Genomic DNA, 16,091 nt, shown 5'->3' on the forward strand with positions numbered 1-16,091 from the left:
TCACTGCTTCTCATTGGAATACACCCATGAACCACTTCGAAGTTAGTTTTGAACCTCTGCAAGTTACTTACAGGACATGGGGAAAACCATAAATTAGGTTGACAGCAGTTGCATCCAGAAAGCTGATCTGTTTTGTTCTGTTTCTTCAAAAGCCAGCATTTGAAAATCCCATTTGCAGCTTGTGAGCATAACCTTTTAGCCAGGCCAGGGAGCGATTTCCTAAGAAACTGAGAGGGCACCTGTTGGCCTTTGACTTAGCGGAGCCAGGAAACACTTTTGTCTTACTCTTTCCACTGCTTAACAACCTCTGCCCACACTTTTCTCTTTCTCAGAGTAAATAACCACAACTTGCTGAAAACATATGCACGTTCAAAACTAGCAATATTTGGGCTAGTTTTAGCTTCCTAGAGCTCAAGGCAGCATTAAAAATGTGCAATTAAAATTTAAAAGTCATGATACTAAGAAGTTATATTCAATCAAATAATTTGACTATAATACTGATACGAAACATCCCCATTTGTTCTTATCATCTAAGAAATACAGATTTAATTATTTTGATTTTTTTTTTTTTTTTTTTTTTTACTTTAAGAGCAAAAGCTCTATTTTTACTAACTTGCCAGCACTGCAGGAAATTTAACTAGAATTTCCTGAATTTCAGGGTTTAATTAAGCAACTTGAACACTCAGTTCAATTAGGTTACTTTATGTCTATGTTTCATTGCCATCAGAACTGATATTTGGATTTTTTTGTTTTGAAAAAAATTAAGATCATATTTTGACTAGAACCATATTTCAGTTCAAAATAAGGATTTCAGCATTGAACATTAATATTAGAAACCCCTACAAAGCTAAAAAAGAGGAGTACAAAACACTTCTTCTGAATTTTCCTGGATCCATTATTTAACGTAAGAAAGTAGACTGAAGCATGCAATTAACTTTTTTTTTTTTTTTCACCCAAAGAATGAAAATAAACCAATTTTGGCATTTCTTTGCTAACGCAACTTTGATTATATTTTTACATTGTTAACTTATGGCAAATAATGTAGGTATTAGCCTTGCCTCTAGCTGTTGCCTATGAGAATGTTTCACTGACTGTTTACATATAGGCTGGGGCTTTATCACAGGTCTGATGCAAGAAAGCTGAATTTTTTCTCTGGCCTCTGTGACCCCATTATGGTACTTTGTTAGTGTGCATTCTGTGTGCTCAGCCTCACTCCTACAGCATGACTATACGTTCAAACAATGGACTCAAAACAGACTTGCAAAAAATAGCTTCAAAATAGATTTGCAGGCTTAGGTTTACCTAAATATATCATTTGTTTCATGTTTTCCTACTTGATTTTCTAACTTTGGTTTAAGCAGCACTTTAAAAGCTCAGACAAATTGTTTACTGTTGTAAAACTTTACAGAAACCGAAAACATTTCTTGAAGAAAAACTGGAATCTGAAATTTGTAGAAACTACTACTTAGTCCAAGATATATTTGTGTGCCCCCAGTTGTATCAAGGATTGCTCAATTGAAATGTAAATTGAGCTTTAAAACAGGAATTAATTAGCATGAAAGTAACGCTATATGTATGCACTTTAATTTTGCCAGACTAAGACTTTTATTTATTTTCACAGGCTATGCCTTATGAGGGTGCAGGAGATTTTTGTTTTACAGATCTCTCTTCTCCTACTTAAATACTTACTTTTGTAGAAGTCCTAGTTACTTGACTTAGCTACTTTTGGCAATAACTAGGCTGTGCATAAAATGTTTTAGAAAAAAAACAAGGTCAAACTTCATTGACTAATTAACTGTCAGAGAACTATAACTTGGGGGGCGGGGGGGGGGGGAGAAATATAGGTATTTCCTTATATAAAAAGATTGTGCCAGCCATTTTATACTGACAAAACCTACCCAAATAGATCTCTTGTAATCAAAGTTCCCTAACATTTTATACCTAAAAATATGTACATTATACTAAGGTAACCCTTTGCAAAGGAAACAGTTATATGGTATGGCTTTCATAAGAAACACAAAAGACTAAGCCTAATTTTTTTTAAACCAGATAAAGAATAACTGAAAAGACTTAATGAAATTATTCAGATACAGGAGGAGCCAACAATCCTGCAGCTCAGCCTTCAGCCTCACAGGTAGTTTAAAATTGCCATATACTCTATAATTCACAGACTCAACTATTCAGTCTGCTTAAGAAACAGAGCAGAAACAAAAACTCAACTGTATTTAACATTAGGTTGCTTTCTGATCTTGACAAAAATAATAAAATATATACTGTGTTGGGAAAACACATTTTAAATACAAACATTCATGACCACGTTCTTCAAAGAATACACGTATTAATGGCCAATTTAAACAGCTATTTTTGTGAATGTTACATCAAAATTGGAACGCTTATTCCTCACGAAATTTGTAAAAGACATAACCAAAATCTAAACCAAACTATTGCCTGAACTGGAAGGCAATGAATTCTTATCAGCCTCATGCAACAGAATAAATATATTTTAAGATATTCAGCTAAATTAAAACAACAAAAAAAAATTGTAAACTATGAAACTTCAGCAGCTAACATCACCAACTTTGCTCTAATGTAACAAAATAACTAATTTATCTCAAATATAAGATTTTTTTAAATATTAAAACCAAAATGTTGCAGTTTCTTCAAAGGCCAGCATTACACCAGAGTTTTTAGAGAAAAAGAGATGGAGATTTTTTCTTATTAATAAATAATGGCTACTTGGAAGGAACTCTAGGCATCCAAATCTAACCAGTACCAGGTATTAAAAAGCAAATTTAACACCCTTCCCCTATAACTTTAAGATATGGAAGGTCCTGGGGCTGAATTCACCATCGACCTATGATAGTGCTAGCTGAAAACACCACTATCATACTAGGAAGGCAAAAGGGATTCTGGAGAGGAGGGTCTCATTGTTCTCGCCAAAGGGATTTCATGCTTGGGTTGCTGCCCCATTTTATTCCCTTACTTGATATCCCCCCCCCCCCCCCCTTCGCAAAAGATCTCCTTGATCAAAGGAGGAGCAAACAAGAAATATATTCTGATTTCTCCAAAATGTAAGAAAATAAAACAAAACAAAACCAGAACAAAACCCCCTCTGAACCAAGTTAAAATACACTTAACTAGAGAGAAACACTTTTACTTCTGAAATAATGCCTTCATTTTCAGGTATCCACTCCTTGTAAAAGCCCCACAAAATATTTTGTAGCTAGAGGAAGCCATATTGGCAATTCTTCCTGTCACTTGATCAAATAAACTTCTGAATTTGTCTGGCTGCATTATACATGATATATTTATATTTTCTCTACATTCTTTTTCCACCACAATTGCAAAGATCTCAGGTTTCAGATATCAAACTGAAATATGATAAGTTCTGTTTTGAAAGTCCCATTTTAAATCCAGCTGTGCCAAGCAAAGTGAACACTGATGAAAAGTTTATGTGTATATGTATATATATATTCAAAAAAGACTGTAAGCTATTTTCAGGTAATTTAAATGTACGTGGTCAGATTTTTGTTTTGCAAGATGTTTGCAAATGTTTGGAAGCGGAAAATAAGATAAGCTGAGCAATCAGTACTTGAATAAAGAGATCCCTGGGCAAAATGAAAAAAAAAAAAAAAAAAAAAACACTTACTTTCAAACCAGCATGCAGAGATTCATTCTAAGCCACGGTCACGATGTTTTATGTACCGGAATACTTGTTTAGAAATTGTTTGTATTATTTTAATACAACAATACTGCGACCACATTGCATGACAAAACAAAGAATTCCTGCAACTTTCCGGTGAGCAAAACAGCACAGACAGCTAACTTCTTTGTAATTCTTTTTTTATTGGAAGAAACTCGGACAGAGCTGGCTACAGTGTTTTATCTCAAGCCCTAAAACTTCCGAAGCAACCGTGCGATTTATCGGTTTCCTTTACGCACCAGCACAGCCAGCCGCCGCGCTCCCAGTTGCGAATCCACCGGGTTTTGCAGCATTTTTTTGCGGCAGAAAGATCCAAACTTTCAAGCCGGAGCGGAGCCGGTCCCCGTGCTCCGGCAGCCGCCCCGCGGAGCGCCCGGCCCGCCTCGCCGCCGGCGGGGAGCCGAGCCCAGCCGAGCCGAGCCCGCTCCCGGCCCCGGGAGCCGAACCGCCCGCCGGCACCACGCCGCCGCCGCCGCCGCCTCCCCGGGCTGGCTGGCGGTGCGCGCCTCGGCCGGACGCACCGGTAGCACCGCTCCAGCGCCCGGGGCCGCCGACCCCGCCGGCTGCGAGGGGCCGCCCGCCGCCGCCCAGACCCTGGAGACCCGCCGCCGCCTCCCCGGCCCGGGCATCCCGCGGAGCGAGCCAGCGGCGCTCCCCGCAAAGCGCCCGCGCCCCCGCCGCGCCTTTGTTCGCCGCCCTCCGCGGCACGGCTGCGGTGCGGCGCCCGGGCCCCGCCGTTCAGCCGGAGGCCGCCGGAACCGGCACCTCTGCGGCGTGGCACCCACTTACCACCTTACAAGCGCCGGCCCGCCGCCGAGAGGGAGCGGGCCGACTCTCCCGTCCCTGCCCGCCCCTGGCCGCCGCCGCCGCCGCCCCCGCCGCCCCCTCCCCTCGCCGCGCCGCGCCCCGCCCCGCCCCCCCGCCGCCGCCGCCGCCGCCGCCGCCGCGCGGGCAGCCGCCCCCCGCCGCCCCCGCCGCGCGGCCGCCGCCGCTTTCGCGCCACGCGCCGCAGGGGCCGGCGCGGAAGCCAATGGGCGGCCGCGCGCACCCGCCCGGCAGCCAGTGGCGCCCGCGCCGCGGCGGCGGGCGGCGCTGGTAGGCGCAGGGCGCAGCCAATAGGAGCCGGCGCCGCGCCACGGCCCGCGCCGCTTACTACGAGTTACTATGGCCGCCCGCGGCTGGGCGCGCGGGGCGGCTCCGCGCCCCCGGGGCTGGCGGCGCCTCGCGGCCGCGGCGCGGGGCAGGGAGGGGGCGCGGGCGCCCCGCGGCGGGGCTCGACCCGGGGCGGGGTCGGCGCCGTCGTCCCGTCCCGTCCAGTCCCGTCGGCGGGGGTGGCCGCCCCGCCAGGAGCGGCGGCTCCGCGCCCGCGTCGCCGTGAGGAGGCAGGGCCGGCGGCAGCGGCACCCCCCGCCGTCGTAGCGGCGGGCGGCGGCCGGGGGCCCCGGCGGGTGGCCGCCCGGCGGCCGTTAGGCCCCGCGGCAGCCGCCCCTGCGCCCCGTGGTGGCTGCCCGGCCCCCGCCGCCCATCGCGTGGGCGGCCGCGCCTCAGCCCCAAGCCCACGCAGGAGCCTGCCGTGGGCGGCGGTTGTCTAGGAAAAAAAAAAAACAACCCAACCCAAAAGACGTTTAATGGTTAATAGTGAGGCTGCGGACGGTCCAAGGTGCTACCCACCCACCGTGCGCTGAGGGGGGGACCCAGCGGGAGCTGGGGGGGGGGGAGAGGGAGCGCCCTGCCCGCCCGGGACCGTGGAGGAGGGGGTGGACGGTCACGGCGGAGGCTGTCGGTGTCTCACCCCGGAGGTGGGGAGAAGCACATGGTTGAGTTTAAATTCTAAATGGCAGACTGTCGTAAAAGCCCTGGGTAATTAAAAGATTGGCTTTGCTTCCTTGTGTAGAATATTTACGTAAGTATTTTAACTTCTTGGTTTGGGGGGGCGATAAACAGAAACATTTGAAATAGGGGGGGGGGAAATTCAATTTTTTATAATGCCTTTTCTTACAGACGTGGCTCGAAAAATACGTGAGCTGTGAGAATGCTTTGATGTGTGCTCACGCATTTGATTTGTGACTGCCAAAATAAATTGCATCTCAAATTGTAGAACTGTATTCTCAATAACGTTAAGGTTTGGGAGTGCCCAATTGATCTGAACTCTGTTTGTCTGTACAAGGAAGCGGAGATTTGTCAGGCAGCAGGAGCAAGTTTTTGTTGTTGATTTCCCTTTTTTGGCATTCCAAGATTTGGATTTACTCTTGAAACCACTAACCAACCCACACTTCTTGACAAACAAAGCTATATATTATTTAGCTCTACAGAGAATATTTCAGCTTATTAGCAAGAGGTTTTCAGAGTATCAGGGATTGCTAATAAACAAGGGTTTTTTTCCCAATCATCTGATTACAAAGCGGTTTATGATGTTGTTGGACAACTGATGCATATTGTTATCATGAAGTCTCAATCTTCATTTCTTAAAAAAAAAAATCCTCTAGCAAAACAGATTATCAAGCTAGAATACTAAATGAAATGCATGCACCCTGTTTAGCAGTTTTAAGAGGAAATGCCAGATAATGCTATAGACAAACCATGTAGAAATGAGCACATGCAGACTGCCTTATAGATTCAGTACAAACCAAATTTATAAAGAATGCAATTAAATCTGCAAGAACAGTGACTTATTCCTTTCACAAGTTCAACTAAGAATTCAGTAGTTTGGAGGGGGCTGGTTTTAACTTGGGACAGGCAATTGTTTATTTTCGCCAGACTACACAGGACACGGCTATGAAATACAAATTAGTTTAGGAAAAATGCCACATCCAGCATCGAAAAGTCGTAACAGGTTAATACTGTAGGGAAAAAAAATATTTCTCTCTATCCCCGAGATAATTATTTGCTAATTTTCTACAAAATGGAAGTTGTGCTCAAATTCTGACGAGTGGAACACAAAACACTCGCTTCCCTCAATCACAAGCTGACAATTAAAAGTTCACAGAAATGACACTGAGATTAAACAATGGGTTGAAATCACAAATATTAGGTTTTCGGTAAGCCAGGCGCTTGGATGCACACAACAAAAAGGGCCGTATTTCCAACTTGCTGCAACATTCACCCAGCCCCTGGTAATTTCACAATGGTCTGGGGCTCCAACCCTCATGGTAAGACATGTCTCCTTGCATCATACCACCACAAGAGAAATCTTCAGCGACTCACTCCCTCTCCCCCGCGCCCCCTCCGAGCCCTGCGTACCACCACGGCCACCGCCACCGCCGAGCTGCAGCGGCCGGAGCGGGGGTGACAAAAGCCTGCCCTTAGCACGGCTTCCAAGGAGATTTAAATCGCCCCTCTTTAATTGTGTACTTGCTAGAAGTTAGGCGCAAAACTACGAAGCGTTCCTGTTTACTACGGATTTCCAGACCTACTACAGGACATGTGGAAATCCATTCACTGCTCGCTAATAAAAGTATTTAACCATTTTCCATGGATATACCTATTAAAACCTACCGCAAGAAGCCTACCACGGAATAAATGAAACCTTCGGCTAAAGTGCGTTGAATTATTAAACAAAACCTACTAGATCGCTATATTAAACACAGTGCTGGCTTTCATTTCCGTATCCTTTCTTCATCTTCAGGCAACATTTTGTTTGCACTGGAAAGGCTCCACACCCCCAAACCCCTCCCCCACAAGCCCACCATTGTATCTGTACGAATGTGGAGAATTATGAATGGTTCCTTAAACCGGGCCGGGGGCGGGGGGGGGGTGGGGGGGAGGAGGAGGGGGGTCGCCAAATCCCTTTGTGTGCCGTTACCAGCCGAGGGCAACGGTGCCTTCGCGTTTCCCTCCGCGCCGTCCACCATTACCCAGATGGAAACGGAGCCTGGTCCGTCCCCCCCTCCCGCCCCTCCCCGGAGCGCGGCTCCCTCGCCCCAGGACTCTCCCCTTCTTCATCGTCCCTCAACTCTCCTCCACCCCTTTGTCTTTTCTTTTTTCTTCCCCCCCCCCCCCGCCTTTCTCCTCCTTTCCGTAAGGCTCAGCGCAAGGGGCACTGCGAGTAATGCAGAAACATTACCATATGGGGCTCCTCCGAGGCTGGAGAGACCCTCCGCCCCCGCCCCGCGCAGCCCCCCAGCACGCAGCCGCGGCGGCACTGCGCGGGAGCGGATCCCTGCACTCCCCCGCCGCCTCCCCCCACACCCGCGCCCCCTCCCCCTTCTTCTTCTTCTCCTTCTTCTTCCCTCTCTTCCTCCTCCCCCCCACCACAGTGCCGGGGAGCGGGATCGCCCAGGCACGACCCCAGTGAATAATCCCCACAGCCTGGCACGGCGGGGGAGGAGCGGAGCGGAGCGGAGCGGGGGGGGGGGCGGGGGGGCGGGCATTGCGGTGCCTTTTCCCCTCCCTCCCCGGGATCACACCCCGCTCGCACGGGGGGAGGTGCGGCCGCCCAGCCGTTTTTGGGCGGCGGGGGCGCGCGGAGCGGACTCCCCCGGCGGAAGGGCAGAGGCGGCGCAGAGCGGAGCCCACCCAACTCCGGTTTCCCCTTCCCCCGCCCTCTCTAAACTTGTTCTGTCCTGTCCAGCCTCCCCCCACCCCCCCTCCGTCCTTCACCCCGGCCCTCCTCCTCCTCCTCCGAGTGTGTGTGTGCGCGCCCCATCCACTCGCTAATTGAAGAGCTGGGATTCCTCACGTGAGAAGTTGATTTGTAGTTTGAACACGTGGCTCATTCAAAAAGCCGGAATATTCAAGTAATTTTTTTTTCTCCCTCCCTCCCTCCTTCCCTCCCCCCTCCCCTTCTCTCTCTCTCTCTCTTTTTTTTTTTTTTATATTGAGAGGCGGCGCCTGCACGCACGTAGTGTGACATTTTCATAGTCCGCCTGCTGCTGCCAAAGGGGCTTGGGGGCAAGACAAAAAAAGTAGTTTTTTTTCCCTCCCCTCCTCCTTTTCCTCTCCTCAGCCCGCCATCCGCGGCCCCGGCGCTGGGTGTTTCCCCCGCGCCCCCCATGCGCCCGGGTAGCACGGCAGGCACTTAGGGCTCCCGTTTGGCTACGCTTTTTTTTTTTTTTTTTTTTTTTTTTTTTTTTTTACCCCTTGAGAGAGAGAGAGGGAGGGACACAAGCTGCAGATCTGATTTTTTTTTTTCTTCCCCCGTCCTCTCTCTCTCTCCTTCCTCCATCGCATTTTGTTTTATTTCCCCCTTCCTCCCCACCTCCTCTCGCAAGACGAGGGTTGCAGCCCGCGGTGCGCGCCTCCCCGAGCCGCCAGGAAGATGAACAAGCTCTACATCGGCAACCTCGGCGAGAACGTCAGCCCCCTCGACCTGGAAAGTCTCTTTAAAGACTCCAAGATCCCCTTCTCGGGCCAGTTCCTGGTGAAGACGGGGTACGCCTTCGTGGACTGCCCCGACGAGAGCTGGGCCATGAAGGCCATCGAGGCACTTTCAGGTGAGCGGCCCCTCCGCGCCGCCCCCCCCCCCCCCTTCCCCGCAGCCCCGACGGCTCTCGCCGCCCGCGCTGCTCCGCGGCCGCGGAGCTGCTGCAGCGGCGGGCTGGGCCGCGCCGCCGGCCTGGGGGGGGAGGAGCCGAGGTTGGGGGGGTCCCCGCTACCCTGCCCCCCCGCCCCCAGGTGAGATGCAAACTGTTGTTTTCCTAGCGCGGCCGGAGCCGCCCGGCCTGCCCGCGGAGGCTTTGCGCGGGGCTTGCGCGGCGGCGGCCCCCCGGGAGGGGCCAGCCCGGCGTGGCGGGGGAGCGGGGCCGGGGAGGGGCGGGAGCCTGGGCCCAGGGACCCGCGGCGCGGCGGCTCCCATGTTTTTCCACACCCCACGGCCAGTCCTGCCCGGCCGGGGGCCCTCGCTGCATTGAGGGGGGGGCGAGGGGGGGAGAGCGGCGGGTGCAGTGAGGAGGGGGTGGGCTGCGGGCGCGAAGCGTGCTGCGCTCCGCGGGGCATCGGCTGCCCCCCCCCCCCCCTTGGGCACAGCTGGACAACCCCCCCCCCCCCGCAGCCCTTCACAGGGGCCGCCTCCCCCCGGAGCGGGCTGGGGCTCCCCGCGGCTTGGCGCAGGCCGCAGGGCTGGGGGCGAGCCGCCGATTGCCCCAAACTTGGGAAGGGGGGAGGCAGGCAGCCCCCCCTCCCCGCGCTGCCCTGCTATTTATTTCGGTTTCTCTTCGCTGCTCTCACGCACCATCACCGCCTCCAGCAGCGCGCCGGCTCCTGGCCCCGACATCCTGTTTTTGTGTGCTTAAAAAAAAAAAAAAATTTTTTTTTAAATTTTTTTTTTTTTTTTTTTTTTTTTTTTCGCGTGAAGCGGCTTTGCGGAGGTCTGCTGGGAGAGGCCCCCGCGGAAAAGATGGGCTCGGGCTGCGCTCGGTGTCTCGTTTCGGCTCCCTTCCCGCCCGCTTCCGCGCAGCAAACCGCCCGAAGTTGGAGGCCCGGCGGCGGCACGGGGGGCGGCGGAGCCCCCGCTCTCCCTCCCCGAGACGGGGCCGAGCCCCGCTCCCGCACACGGCGTTTCACGGGCCGTTTAGAGACCGGGGATGGGGCGGAGGAAGGGGCCCCGCCGAGGGCAGCGCCGGCTCCCCCCGCGGCAGCGGCTCGGCGCCGGGCTCTGCCGCCTTCCCGGGCGCCGGGTCCCCGCTCCGCCGGTGCTCGGGTCGCCGATGAATGGGCTGTAACGTGTTGCGCTCCCGTTCCCCGCTTTACACCCCTGCAAACCCACTCCGGGAGACGGGGACGCGCGGGGGATGCGCAGCCGTGCTCCAATATTTTCCCCCGTTCTGTTTCTCTCTGTAGGTAAAGTGGAGCTGCATGGGAAACTCATAGAAGTTGAACATTCAGTCCCTAAAAGACAAAGGTAATTTATTCTTCCACCCCCCGGCCCCTTGCCCTCAGTTACCCAGTGAGAAGCAATTTGAAAAATGCTTGGGTTTGTGTTTCTCTTCCCTGTAGATAAATGGACCGCTTTCTTAAATCCACAGGCGTGCACTCTGTGCTGTCCTAGATGTTTTCTAGAATCACCCCATGTATTTCTAATGTAGTGTCTTGGCTGGGCGACAGTGGTAGTATTTAATTTATTAAAAAAAAAAAAAAGCCTTTTTGTGGGAGAAGCAAGTTATTATGGTCTGACGGTAAATGACTGTGAAGATTTTAAAATTTAAAGTTCCATGAGAAGAGTTAAAATCTGGGTGTTAGCAGGAAACGAAATGTGGTGTTGTGGACTGTGTAACGGGCAAGCACATGAGCTTTGCTCCAGCAACAAAAAGCATCTTGTAAATATACTGGTATACATACATATTTTTTTGATCCTGCCATGTTGGAGTCTGCAGCGTTTTATAGGCACGTAGTAGAAGTCTCATCTATACTTGAGACGATTTTTCATCACTATTTCGAGCTGGTCTATAGAAGCAGCAGGAGAATTACTCTTTCTCAGTAAGGGCAGGATTTATATGTCCTTAATTTCTAAATGTGTGTTGGATTTTTGCAAGGCAGTAATTTCGCTGGGCCTCACGTAAAGAAGCAATACTTGCAATAAAGCAAGGTAGTATTTTTATACTGCCTATGGACATTCAGCCTGCTTCTTTCACAAATATTTAGATTATAGAAAACCTGGCGTGCACTAGAGAGTAAAGGCAAAATAGATCAAACTTTCCACGTGCTTGTTCCTGTACTCCATTATTCAATCTGGGAAGTATGTCTCTCTGTGTAACTTTGTTAAAAGGGTCTTCTGCTATTTCAGGGTTATTTTTAAAAATGCAGTCTTTTAAAAATAGTTAATTTGAAAAGGTGAATTAGCTGTCTTGATGGGCTTTTTATCTCGGTATTTTAAGAATTAAAAGTTTAATCACTATTTAGTGTTAGAGGAAAGCTTCGCTTGAGAAAGTATGGAGGATTTTTGCTCTAGTTAAGCGGGGGGGGAACCCCTCTCTGGACCTATTCATAGCATGTTAATCTTTATGGTTATATTTATTTGATACTTTTCACTGGAAATTAATATGCTGGGTGTGTGTACTCATTCTCATTTAATATGCAAGGTATATGGCTTCGATTTACAGTAGCCTATATTTCAGATCTTTTGTATATAAAAATACTGTTGTAGATGGAATATATTTTTAGATTTAAGAAGAAAATTCCATGGGACATATAAGAATTGATAATTTCCTATTAGTGTCTTTAATAAACAAAATTATTATCATGCTTATTAATCTTAAGCTTGCATGAGTAGTATTCTATTTATGCTGCTGAAAACAATTTCATTTCACGCATATAAAGGTAAATTTAAAATCACTGGTGCCCCCCCCCCCTTTTTTAATCATTGTTTAATGTGTTTAAAAGTATTTTCCTGTTCTTTCCGCTGTCAGCTGAAATGGTGTAAAAGTCCATTCTTCATATTGGGTAGCATGTCTTCCTATTTGCCTGTGAATTAGCAATTATCAGAAACATGCATCTGTCTGTAACTTGTTGAAAAGAATTCTGCACTGAACTTAAGCACTTTTCTAGGCATGCGTTGCCTACATATAGGCATATTGAAAAAATTGCAAATGTAATTGTATCAGCATAGCCATATTGCTTCTCCCAAAGCCCTTATTTGTGCAAACACTGTTTCATCGTGCAGTATCATGTTGGAATGTATTAGATATAGTTCAGATTTATACTGCTCTTTAACAGAAAATTAAATTGCATTTCTAATAAGTGCACTTCCTTCCCCTTTGTTTCCACTCCCCCCCTCCCTCCCCCCTCCAAAATCAAATCTAGGAAGCCACTTAAAATTCATTCAGTGGCCTCCATATGTAAAACTGACTCTCTTGTTCCTTTTATAGATGTCTACTACTTTTTTTTGGGGGGGGGGGGGGGGGAGGCTGGTGGTGGTGTCAAAAAGTTGGAGATTTTTTTCCATGTCTGTATAAACATTTCTTACTGGGCGTATATTTAGAGTTGTTAGGTATGTGTAAAAACAGAGTTTTCGAACGTTGAGTATTTTGGTGAAGCTGGTTATTAAGGTGCTTTCAAAGTAACTCATTTGAAGTCTTTGTATCTTTCTACACAAGGCAAAGGTGCAGATGCAGCCGGGGTGGGGGGTGTGTGTTGCTCACCAGGCCCACCCAGTGTGTTTGCACGCTGCAAGGCCGGGGAGCGCTTTCCAGACAGCCCTGTGCCCTCCAGTGGGTGAGATACAGTTAGTGAAGTGACGCCATTTAAAAAAAAAATAAAATAAAATGGATGTGTCAAGTCTGTCTTTCAGCATGAGCGTACGATTAATAGTTTGGTCAAATGATTACTTCATAGGAGCAAAAGTTGTTTTGTAGTGCATTGAAATCATTCAATACATTGTATTGACCTTTGCTGTTGTGAGGCTACTTCATCGAGAGTCCTAGCTCTCTTCCTTGCGACCTCCCTAAATATGATTTTTATTTTTTTTTTTCCTTAGCAGAGTGTGTATATTATCACTCACAAAGGTAGTTTGTGGGTATCTTTCTTGAGAGGCGGCTGAGGTGCATGGGAGGAAAGGGTAAGGGTTTGGTAATCCATATCCTCGTCACATAAAGGAAGGTCAAGAGGTGGTGTCAGCTAGGGTTGCCATAAAGTTGAGCTGAATCCAGAAGACGGTGGAGTGTGCCTGGCTTGTTATTCAGGGTGAAATTCTTGGGCCCAGTAGTCACTGCATTCCAGCCCTTGCTGGATCTTCAGATTTGAAGTGGGCACACCCAGGTTTGCAAAACTACCTTCCTACCTGCTGTGGAAGGAAGGAGAGAGCCTGGTGTGTGCCTTTCTCCCTCCCCTCCCCCCCTGGAAGCATTTAAAAACAGACGAGGGGATGCACTGCGGTTGAAAGAAGGGGCCTGGTCAAGGTTTCCTTGATGGAAGGGTGGAGAATTATTTTGGGGGAGGTGCAAAGTGTTTAATAAGCTCGGAGTAGATTCCTGACTTACTATTGAAATCTCAAGGGAATGCCAAAGGAATGCAGCATTTCTGCATTCAGACCCCTCAGTGTAGAGGAAGGCTATTGCAATATTTAAAGCTTTAGGTCACTTTATGCAAAAGTTGGAGAAGACATTGTAATAATTCTGACTGCTAGTCACGCTCTGCAAGGGAAGGCAGGGCACCGTTAGTCACGATCGCTACTTAGATGGGTTTTCTTCTCGCAAGGCAGCAATGCGGGAGGAGGATGGTGGCAGCCCATAGCGTACGTGCGCCCGTGGCCATGAAACTTGTGGCGCAAGGCTTTGGGTACTACCTTGCCGCAATCCAAGAGCAGCTGGTATCTTGCAAGGCGATGTACGCTGCAATCTGATTATTCAAATGGCCCTGATGTCACTTGTGTGTGAGGAGGGGGGAGGGCAGGCACTAACTCTGGGCACCTGGGGATGTGTCTGGCACAGCCTCCCGGCCCCAGCGCCCACCTCCCCGTGGGCTTCCCACCCTGACCTGGTCCACCACGCCTGCTCCTGGGGCCTTCAGGTGCCTAAAATGCTCACAACACCTCAGTTGTGGTAATGATGAGGTAGTTTTCCAATTAGAAGGTTAATTTATTTATCTCCCCCCCCCCCCCAAGGGCTCTTTGTTGAGAAAATAAATTCACTGTGTCTCTTCTGGGGTGTTTGTTTGGGAGAGGAACAGAAGAGGGTAGCAAAAGTGCATCTTGTAGGTAGGTAATGCTGCTTCTTAACGAGCTGTGCTACAGGGAGCACAATGACCTGTCAGCTGTGCTTCACCTGTAATGCTGAAGTATCTGAAGGCTGATTTGATGAAAACAGGCCCCAAATCCCTTATGCAACCATCTCTGTTCCAGGGGCGAGCATTATGCTGTTGGATGGGCATCAGATTGTGTTGCTAATTTTCAGTATAATGAGCGTTTGTATCTTGAGTGCGCAAGGCGGTGGGAAATGGCTTTGCGAGGCTAAAGTATGTATGGTGGCTACAATGGTCACGGCTATAAAAAAAAAAAAAATAGTGGCATTGATTTTTAGTTTTGCTTCTGTAAATATCAAGCAGGGGGAAACATGTTGAATGTAAGAAGATATGATAGAAAATATGTCATTTATTAGCTGTATTCGTGCCCTTTTCTGTGGAAAGAGGCGGAGGACCGTGCCTGGGTCCAAACTAGAATGTTTTTTAGAGTGAAAGGCCAAAACTTTGCATAGTGATTTTTGGGTTTTTATTTTCTGTTTCCACATTTATTTTTGCAGATGTGAACAGGAAATTAATTTTTTTTTTTAATCTTTGAAAGCTTACAATTAGAGTGGAAACAAACCTGGATAGTTGTGGTGATTGTTACATAAACAATGAGTTGTTATGGCAAGAACAGATAATTCTTCACTAACCATGTTAACTGTTATGTTGTTGGAAGCTTAATTTTTGTAACTCCTCATACTGTTTGATCATTAATAAAAAAAAAAAAATCCCTTCTTGCAGTTTTTAAAAATAAGTTGGAGTACATGAAGCACAGCTCTAAACATGAGTCTTGAAAGGTTGGTCCTGCTCTCTTTTTGCTACCCTCCCATTATGGGAGGTACCCTGAGAACATACTTGTAGTGGACGTTAAATTGTGCGTACATACGATAGATTTTGAAGGGGTGGAATAAAAAATAATATTTTGGAAGTGTAATTCAAGGGTAGTAAAATATAACCAGGAAATGTTTAAAATTTTTTTATTTCTCCCTTTTTTTTTTCCCCTCAAGCATGGGGTAATAACATTTTCCACATTTTTGAGACCTTGAAGGTGGTATTTTTGTAAAATGGGGCTGTGTTCATTTCAGTTGCTCTTTTAAGTACAGAGCATAGGACTCTACTGTGCTGGAGTCCTTTTATGGCTTCTGGCTAGCTACTGGGTGGACTTCAAATGCTTAGTTTTGACCTGAAAAATTCTTAAATGGCCTGGGATTTATCTACCTAACAGAAAATGTGAAGCTTCCCATAATGGCTATGAGAGAGGGACCCAGGCAGAATTAAAATACACCTAATACTTAACCATGGGCAGGGCTAGCCCTTCAGGGAACCTCACAAAAAAGGTTCTTCACTCCTTAAACCTGGTCCTCTCCTTAATGTCACTTCAGCTTTTGGATTCTATCCTCTTGGGATTTTGGTAACAAACATGTAGTGCTATGGAGCACAAGTAAAGGCCCTTTTCTGGTGATTTCATCCTTATGCGAGCCCAGCGGGATGGGCACAGGGCAATATTGATGTGAGATTTTTTTTTCTTGTAATATAAGAGTCAAATTTGTTCTTGGAATTTGATTATTCAGAATCAGTAAACAGATGGAGAATAGGTGCAAAAATTAAACGCTGTACAATTTAAGTAAGGAGAACTTTTAATGTTTTGTAAAGGGAGAGGGATAGGTGGAAAAGTTTGAATAGGATCGATGCGCTTAGCAATATTGAGGTGCTTTATGTAGTTCCAGAGCGCTTC

The 16,091-nt window shown here is 48.0% G+C and overlaps 1 protein-coding gene across 2 annotated transcripts in view; it reads left to right on the plus strand.

The window, feature by feature from the left end:
- Positions 1–8,279: 8,279 nt before the first annotated feature.
- IGF2BP3 (insulin like growth factor 2 mRNA binding protein 3) overlaps positions 8,280–16,091 on the plus strand; it is a 118,020-nt gene continuing 110,208 nt past the window's right edge. The window contains exons 1-4 of one of the 2 annotated variants that reach the window (XM_069773349.1): positions 8,311–8,381; positions 8,527–8,607; positions 8,914–9,135; positions 10,481–10,541. In XM_069773349.1, coding sequence (XP_069629450.1) covers positions 8,961–9,135; positions 10,481–10,541 — 236 coding nt within the window. In that variant the 5' untranslated portion in view covers positions 8,311–8,381; positions 8,527–8,607; positions 8,914–8,960. Of the gene's footprint in view, positions 8,440–8,526; positions 8,608–8,913; positions 9,136–10,480; positions 10,542–16,091 lie in introns of both variants that reach the window. The other variant, XM_069773341.1, reaches the window with a different exon arrangement.

Source organism: Haliaeetus albicilla, chromosome 2, assembly GCF_947461875.1.
Source record: "Haliaeetus albicilla chromosome 2, bHalAlb1.1, whole genome shotgun sequence".
NCBI classification, from domain to species: domain Eukaryota; kingdom Metazoa; phylum Chordata; class Aves; order Accipitriformes; family Accipitridae; genus Haliaeetus; species Haliaeetus albicilla.